At 40.8% G+C, this 9,079-nt stretch overlaps 1 protein-coding gene across 2 annotated transcripts; it reads right to left on the bottom strand.

Annotated features, from left to right (window-relative positions):
* Window positions 1-770: 770 nt before the first annotated feature.
* Window positions 771-6,512, bottom strand: TAS2R1 (taste 2 receptor member 1). 2 transcript variants are annotated; one of them, XM_073014840.1, is made up of 2 exons: window positions 3,184-6,512; window positions 771-1,981 (listed from the first exon to the last, which is right to left on the bottom strand). In XM_073014840.1, exon 2 carries the CDS (start codon window positions 1,899-1,901, stop codon window positions 1,122-1,124), a length of 780 nt encoding a protein of 259 aa, XP_072870941.1. In that variant the 5' UTR covers window positions 1,902-1,981; window positions 3,184-6,512; the 3' UTR covers window positions 771-1,121. The 2 variants fall into 2 exon arrangements, with proteins under 2 accessions (XP_072870941.1, XP_072870940.1); XM_073014839.1 differs by having other exon boundaries at window positions 771-3,281; window positions 5,589-6,512.
* Window positions 6,513-9,079: the final 2,567 nt, after the last annotated feature.

Genomic DNA, 9,079 nt, shown 5'->3' with positions numbered 1-9,079 from the left:
AAGTTACAGCTAAGCTTAAGAACATTTTTTACTTCATTTACTTGTCTGGAAGCAAAATGGTTCTGAAGCTGTTTTGGAAAGACATAAGTATATCTATCTCCATAATTATCTATCTGTCTGTCTATCTATCTATCTATCTATCTATCTATCTATCTATCTATCTATCTCTTAGTATTCAAAATCTCAACCAAAGAGAAAATGTATATGTGACTTCAAGCAGATGGAGACACCCCCAGCCCCACCCACCTACTGATGTTGCTTCATTGGGAAGACATGCAATGCAGGAGGAGTTCCAAATTTCCACCCTTGGTTGAAAGGGTCTCAAAGTCAGGCACACAAATACAAAGTAAAACATCTTTGCAAGTTATTGTCTGTTCCGAGTGCACAGCTAGGAGAAATGGAAAACAGGCATTTAGCCCTCGACTCCTCCTCCTCCTCCATCTGTCTTCCCCTTTATCTGTTGATTGGCCATGTCACCATGGCATCTAGACTCTCGGCAGGATGAAGTAGTAGAATATGCTTATAAGGATGGAGAAGGCCTGCTTGTCCTTGCTTCGTTTGTGATCTGAGGAGAAAGAATGGCTCCATTGCCTGCAACTCCAACAAACAGAGCAGAAATAATATCCAGGTAGACTAGAAATGAACAGTCAGCTCGTTAAGGTCAGGATAAATCATCGAAGACTAGGCGTCAGACAGTCATGGACCATACAGCATTCATGTGTCCTTCCGATATCACAAGTTCAAACATGTGCTTTTCTTTTTCACCAAACTTTTAATTATGAAATAATTGTAGATACGAATGCATTTGTAAGAAGGAATACAGAAAGACCCTGAATCATTTACTCAGTTTTCCCAATGGTAACAACTTGCAAGATGATAGTACAATATCACAACCAGGATATTGACATTGATGTAATCCATCAACATATGTTGTGCTTTCAAAATCAGTTTAACTGCTTGAAAAAGTAGCAAATCCATAAAAATACCTCAGGCTGGATAAACAGCCTGAAGGGGATGTGTTGTATATTTATGAACAGGCTGCTTTGTCTGGCTGAGGGAAGTGTGGCCGGCGTGGGTAAATCATTGAATCATGGGTTCTATGAACTGATCAAAGTTCTCTCTCACTGACAGCACTTACTGTGGCAGAGGAACTTTTTTGTATTTTGTTTCAATTTAGGATTTCCTAAAATTAAGATGAGAGAGTGTCCAGAAGGGTATGTACCAATCACAAGGATGCAGAACAGAAAGACGAACCTTTTGACATGAAACTTTAGAGAAGAGAGAAAAGTTTTTATCAAGTAGTGGGAGATGTAGAGGATCAGGAAGGACAGGATGGACAGCAACGCGCTGATGTGGGCACCCCTGCCAGGAACCCTGCTGCCAGCCACTGTGTTTCTCATTTGCCGGGTGTGCCTCCCCAGAGAGAAAATCAAGAGCAGAACAGCAACAAGGAAGATAAGTAATGGCACTAAGAGCTCAGCAACAAAAGAGAAAATCTGTATAGCCTGTTTAACTTCTGTTTGAATTGTGGCATTTTGGAAGAAAAGGTTCCTTAAGAAGTACGGGACCATAAACCCTGTATATTTGATATGGAAAATACAAATCATAGATACATATAGCAGAGATCCCAGGATCATCCACGGGACTGACTTGGATATCCTCATCTTCAACCAGATGAAGAGTGGGTGAGGGACGCTGGCAACCTTGGCACAGTAGAAAACGCCGAGCCATGTGGCAAGCCAAAGTTCCAATTCATTTACAAATACGAGAAATGCACAACTCGCAGAACACGTGATGAATTCTATCAAGAAGATAACAACCACATTAATGTAGAAGATGAACAACTGCAGAAAAATTCTAGAAACCGCCAGGCAAGAAAGAAGAAGATCCAGCGGAGCCATTTTTCTGTGCTTGATCAAGTCAATGCCATTCACCACCACAATGATGCCATTTGTGAAAGTCCCAAGAAGAAATTGTATCACTGCAAGAAGAAAATAGATAATCAGGTGTGACTCTAGCATTTTAGGAATAAAAAATTATTTACTTAAAAAATAATGCAGTTATAGAGCTTTGGACCGATTGGGTTATTCACGCTATTCTTCAATTAGATCAGGATTCCTCTGGAGAACAAGATAAGAATAAAGGCATGGGGCAGGAAGGTTGTATATATTTGTTTATGTCACTGCTTTCTCAATTTAGTTCTGAGACAGTCAAATAAGGAGGAGATACTCTAGCAACAATTTGCTTCTTATTGATGGCTTTTGCATTTTACAGGTTTACCTAGCTTTCAAAGTCATCACAGGCAAATAATGGAATCAGACACCTTCAGATGGCTGGGAGAACGGCTCCTCCACAGTAATTAGCCAAAGATACTCAATTCTTCATCTCTACTACAAATACTTAATAATATACCTAACCAAGGAGGTGAAAGATCTCTGCAAGGAAAACTACAAAGCACTGCTGAAAGAAATCGTCTATGACACAAACAAATGGAAACACATCCCATACTGCCACTGTGGGGGATGTGGGTGGGGGAGGGGGCTCTCAGGCCAATGGGTATATGTTCCAGAGAGAATCTTGGCTACCTCAGCTGTATCATATAGTTCACCAGGGAAGTGGGGGATAGCCAGTAGCGAGAGGCCTGACCCAGCTCCCACACAGTTGGTGAGGCCAGTCTCACTCCAGCAGTGCCCCCACTCAGACCTTGCCCAAGACCATGAGGTACCCCACTGGGAAAGCAAGCATGACTTTCAGACCTAACCCCTCTCCAACTGCCCACTCCATTGGCAGCAGCTCCTGTGCTTGCTTGCTTATACCTACAGCAGCTCCCACTCACCCCCCAGACTCTGCTCAAGAAAATTTGTACCCAGTCAAGACCATTACCAATTTCTGATGGGAACTTCCTTCACCCTGCAACCCCTCCCCAGTTGCATTGGCTGCCTTCCCCAAGGGACCCTGTGAGATAGAGTCAATGATGCCTTCCCTGGACTCCAGCTGGAGACTGGGAGTGCATGCACGGCACTACCCGCTGCTACTTCTACTTTTATATTTGGCACAACTCGCTAAATCCACTTTATCCCCAGGTGGGTTAAATCCTTCTTCTGTGATCTGGATTTTCAGATTCCCCAGCGAGTATGCGTGTCCAAAGGTAGGTTTTCCCCCTATCATGCTTTGCGAACTCACAGTTTGTTGCCTGTTTTGTGGAATTCGCAGCAGCAAGCCACTTCTTTCAAAGGATCTGTGAATTATTTTGGTTTTCCTGGCATGTTCCTGCAGTGGTTCTTGGAGCAAAAGATCATGATGTTAGTCTCTATACACTGTTCTGCCATCCATGTGGAAGATGCACATTAGGCCTTTCTTTTATCTGCCATCTTCCCCTAATCTCCGATCCTAGCTAAATCTTCTGAATTGCTGCAGCTTCTACATAAGCAGTTGCTGCTTTACCTTGTACCTTCATGCTATAGAGAAGGCTTCTTTCCTTAAACCTCATGATCTATCCTCTGCTAACTTCAGACTTTTCTTCTGCAGCTTTTTCACCTCTCTCAGCCTTCATACCATTGACGAGAGTTAGAGTCTTGCTCTAGATTAGGCTTTGGCTTAAGGAAATGTTGTGGCTGGTTTGATTTTGTATCAGAGCCCCAATACTTTCTTCATGTCAGCAATAAGGCTATTTTATTTTCTTATCACTTGAATGTTCACTGGGGTAGCACTTCTAATTTTCTTCAAACAGTTTTCCTTTGCATTCACAACTTAAGCATTTGGCCTATCATGGCTTTCAACATGCCTTTCTCACTAAGATTAACCATTTCTAGCTTTTAATTTAAAATAAGAGACAGGCAACTCTTCCTTTCACTTGAACACTCAAAGGCCACTTTAGGGTTATTAATTGGCCTCATTTTAATATTGTTACAAGTCAGGGAATAGGGAGGCTCAAGGAGAAGGAGTGCAATGGGACAGCCAGGTAGAGGGTCAGTCAGAATGCACACAACATTTGTCTATCAAGTTTGCCATCTTGTTTGGACACAGTTGGTGGTGTCCCCCAAACAATTACAATAGGAACATCAAAGATCATTGATCACAGATCACCATAATGATACAAAAATAATAAAAAAGTTTCAGATAGTGAACGAATTACCAAAATATGACAGAGACATGAAGAGAGCGCACGCTGTTGGAAAAATGACCCCGATAAACTTGCTTGACACCGAATTGCCACAAACCTTCAACTCCTTAAAAAAAAAAAAATCTGTAAAGCACAATAAAGTGAAGTGCAATAAAATAAAATGAGGTACGCTTGTAGGAAAGCCAAGAACTCTCAGAAGAGCAGTTACTGCTAGTTCCTTGGTTTCTCAATCAAGTGTCTATCATTGCACCTGTCCTTTCTATTGCAAATCTTGGTTAACCCACCCGTGCCCTGCAAGACTCCACTCTGTGAAGCAGATTTGTGCTTTCTTCTCATCCTCAGCACTCTTCATTCATTAATTCATTTAGTGTTTAACATGTGGTGGGTTTGTGAAGTATAACCAGACTCAATTATAAAAGGGAGGAAAAGAAAAATAAGTATTACCAGAAGAAAAAAGTAAATATTACCAAGCCACTTTGAAAGACAGTCATTGTTTTCTAGCTCTCTCTTCCTAGAGAACACAGGCCATAATACTAGCATGGAGTTCATCCCTGTTTGCTGTCATATTGCCATGACACTTATGTACTGATCCCGTGGTGTGCGCCTTCAGCAAGGTCCTGGTATTTCAGTATTGCAAAAAAAGTAACAAGAACACTAAAGTGGGGAAGTGAAAAAAAGAAGTTCACATCGTGAGTCTAGGATAGCAATACAGTTTTCAGCACTGACAGAAAACTAGCAGAAATAATGCATATTGCACCAAAGACTTAAAAGAAATAACGAGTCCAATTCTATTTGTTAGCATGTTATTTGGCTTTTGGATTCTAGTATCCTGAGGGGCCATTTGGTTCTCAGATATTCTATTATAACTTTTGTTAGAACTAACTTGGAGAGCAGAGACAATTCTTCATAGAGAGCTTTATTTTGTGTAGAACAGGTCTTCTGACATGGGAATCCACGGAGTGAAAAATAAAAATTTGTAAGGCTTGTGCTACATTTTTTAAATTACATAATTCCTGTCACTGTCTCTTCCATGAGCACACACAGAGGCTGCCAAAGATTCACCGTTCCTCACTCTCTTGAGACTCACTCTTCTTACCCTGAAGGATGGAAGAATGAGAGATGTCTGTCTGCAGGTGTGCAGCATTCATGTGACTGCTAAACTAATGTCCCCTTTTGCTTCCTGAATGAGCCTCCTTTCAGTGCTGGGGTGGAGACCTCTACGGACATGTTCTCCAGCCTTCCTCTGAGGATTCCACTGCATCAATCAAGCCACAGATATTGGTCATGCTCTTGCACTAAGCAAGAGTGAACTAAATATTTTAACAATCAACACAACAAATACAATTTTTAAAACAATGGTCCTGAGTATAAAATTCTTTTAGGTCTTTAAACAGTTTGCTTAGTAAGAAGGGCACATCAGAGAATTTCTGGCTCTCAGATGAAAAACGTACATGTCTGGCCTCACCTGTCAGTCAGTGGCTCGGAACGTTGACAGTTTTACATGGACAAATGGCTTGGAACAGATGGGACAAGACCTGATGTGGAGAAATTCACATGATTATTACCCCGTATTACCCTGATTAAATCCATTCACTTGCACTCATCTTAATGAGCAATCATTAAAGGAGACAGCACTAAATATTCTTGAGGTAACTGACAGGCGGAAAGAGTTGCTTATTTATATTCAAATCATTTAGCTCCTCAAAAGAAAGTGAGAATTTTTTTCACATGCAGTTAGATTGACGTTGGAAAGCTTTTCATCAGGTAGAAGGCTGTAATGTTCATCTTTCTGCTTTCCTGCAGCACTTGGACATTTGCTTTGGTATTAGAGGCATCCCGAAAGTGAGCGGTGGTTTTAATACCTTTCCCAAGTGGGCCCTCACACTTCATTATCAAGGGAACAATTCCTGCTTTAAGAAACATGTGCATGTATTAACATTGTTGTATATTTAATAAGACCATTCAATAAGAAAGAAATAGACCCTGAGCAAACCAACCCAGACATCCTTTCTGAATCATCCCTGTAGCAGAGCTCGTCCCTTGTAAAGCCTATTTGGAATTTATTTCATTTAAAATTCACAACATCTTGGTTAAAAAGCACCAGATTCTTTCAGGCTAATCATTCTTCAAATCCATTCATTTGTTTCTCTCCACTTGAATTTGCAGTTGATCTTTTAGACTAAATTTTTTGTCTTTAATATTCAGATCACCTTCATATACTTGTCCCTTCCCTTGCTCAATTTATTCTAGTAATATATTTCTGTGCTTTTTCTTACTCCACTCAATATTCTGAGATGTATTTGCATTGCAGCAAATAGAATAATGGAGCAATGCAATACATTGAATTTAAGTCTTCCACATAAAGAACTCAAAGTGCTTTACAAACAAGAATCCCTTGTTAGTTACAATGAGGAAACAGAAGCCACAGATGCCGCAGTTGAATCATGGGAATAGTCTCTAGTCCTCACGATTTTGTCTTCAGCTCTAAACTGAGTTCCTCTGTGGAATTTCAAATCCTTCCTTGCTTCTTCCCTCCCTCCCTCCCTCTCTCTTCCCTTTCTTTCCTTTTTCCTTCTTCACTCCCTTCCTCTTTATCCTTCCTCTCTTCCTCCTTCCCTCCCATACCCCAGCACACACTTATTGTTTGTCTTATGAACTAGGCACTGTTCTAAACACACAGCATTTACAGCCATGCACTGCTTAATCACAGGGATAGGGGATACACTGTGAGAAAGTAATCCATAGACAACTCCATTATTGTGCAAACATCATAGAGTACACTTACACAAACCTAGATGGTATAGCCTGCTACACACCTAGGCTGTATGGTATAGTCTATTATTGCTCCCGGGCTACAAATCTGTATAATACGTTACTGTCCTGAATACTGTAGGCAGTTGTAATACAATGGTAATTATGTATTATTTGTGTAGCTAAACATAGAAAAAGTACAGTAAAAATAGGGTATAAAAGATGAAAAATGTCATATGTGTGTGGGGCAATTACCATGAATGGAGCTTGCAGGACTGGAAGTTGCTCGGGGTAAGTCAGTGAGTGAGAGGTGAGTGAATGTGAAGGCCTAGGACATTACCCTACTATAGACTTTATAAACATCATACCCTTAGGCTACCCTAAATTCATAAAAAATTAAGTAATTGTGTTAGGACATTACAATGGCTTTGATGTCACTAGGTGTTCGGAATTTTTCAACTCCGTTATAATCTTCTGGAACCACCATTGTACACGCAGTCCTCTGTTGGCTTAAATGTTGTTATGTGGTGCATGACTGTAGTAATGAACAAGACAAAGCTTCTGTCATCTTGGGAATCACGCTGTAGTGGGGAAGAGGAGAGCTGAACAAGTGAAGAAATAAATAATTCTAGGTAAAGTAGAGAGAGGTGCTATATTAGAAAGTGTGGTCAGGACAGCCTGACCTCCCCAGAGAGGAGGTGATAAAAGACCTGGATGGAAGGTCTGGGAATGAACACTTCAGGCAGAGAGAGGAGGAAACAGTATCCTCACTCCCCATCCCATCAATAAAAGAGATCGCAGCATTCCAGGAATAAACAAAGCCCAGCAACCCTGCAATGTGTGGGGCAGAGCAGAGAGGAAGTTCGAGGGGAAGGCACGGAGACTGCATCTCACCCTCAATTGAATGGGAACCCACTGAAGTGTTTGGGTGAGGAGGAAGCTTTGTTATAATTACATTTGTATCCTACAACATTTACTCTGACTGCTGTTATTTAAAGAAAGGCATTTACTCTGGAGAACATACGTGGAGGTTGGGAGAAGGCATGTGTGGAAGCAGAAAGAACAATTTGAAGGCTGTTGCAGTAGACCAGGCAAGGCATGTTGTTAGCTTAAATTAGGTTGGCGGTCAAGATGGGAAGAGGTGGCTGGATTTGGAATAGATTTTGATGGCAACACCAACAGGAAATTCAGTTGGCTCTGAACAGGGAGTGAGGGAAAGAGAGGAATGAAGAATTACTCTTGGGTCATTGGCATTATCCCCTGGTGAGCAATGGAGCCATTTTTCAAGAAGGGGAAGGTTGAAGGAAGGTTAAAATCAAGAGCTCTGTGTGGACATGCTCCTGAGATGGCTACTGCAGGTACAGATGTTATTATGTAGTGGATGGTAAGTTTGGAGTTTGTGGGAACTATCAAGTTTGGAAATATGCATTTGGAATTTGCTAGCATATAGAGGATATTGAAAGCCATGAGGTTGGATAAGATTTTGTAGGGATGAGATTGTCAGCTGGAGTATCTGAGCACTGTAAATAAGAAATCACATTTTGTGCATTCGTGTCTCTTCGATTGTCCTGTCTGATGCCATCTCTTTGTGGAAGGAAGCCCTGACGAGAGCAGAGCAGGTGAGTCAGAGCTTGCATTCCTGAAAGCAATTGCGGAACTAGTACTAGTCATGGTTTCCTAATCTCTTTATGTATGGCTGAATTTATTTGCTGTTTCATTTAGAATTCTTCCTCCTTCTCTTACAAGGAAGATTGGTCTGTAGATTTTTATTGGTGCTATATTTAATAAATTTGATTATCTATGTTATGCTGGATTTATCAAAAGATTGTTAAACTTTTCTTATTTCTATGCACCAGAACAAATTAAATAACATGGGAATTATCTGTTTATTTGTGGGATGGAAAGAATTCACAGTGAGAAATTCTGGTGCCAGAGGCATTTGGGAAGAAGCAGAATACTTACCATTCATTTAGTGCTAAAAATGCTAAACAATTGAAAGGCATAACATCAATTTGCCCTCTTGACAACTTTATGAAATCAGTATTCTTTCCACTTTAGAGATTATTAAGTTGAGGTGCACAGAGGTCTGGAAATTGCCCTCAGTCATGCAGCTAAAAAGCAGCATTTCAAGATGCGGACCACAATCTGATTTCAAATGCTCTACGTGCATTTAGCCATTAAGTATCACTGTCTCCTACGTTAATA

The sequence above is a fragment of the Chlorocebus sabaeus genome, chromosome 4 (genome assembly GCF_047675955.1).
Source record: "Chlorocebus sabaeus isolate Y175 chromosome 4, mChlSab1.0.hap1, whole genome shotgun sequence".
Lineage (NCBI taxonomy): Eukaryota > Metazoa > Chordata > Mammalia > Primates > Cercopithecidae > Chlorocebus > Chlorocebus sabaeus.
The sequence above is the reverse complement of the archived record's forward strand: the minus strand, read 5'-3'. Positions and strand labels throughout refer to the sequence as shown.

Excerpts from the sequence above, each read along its gene's own strand:
- TAS2R1 (XM_073014839.1), bottom strand. The coding sequence starts at position 2,021 with ATGCTAGAGTCACACCTGATTATCTATTTTCTTCTTGCAGTGATACAA.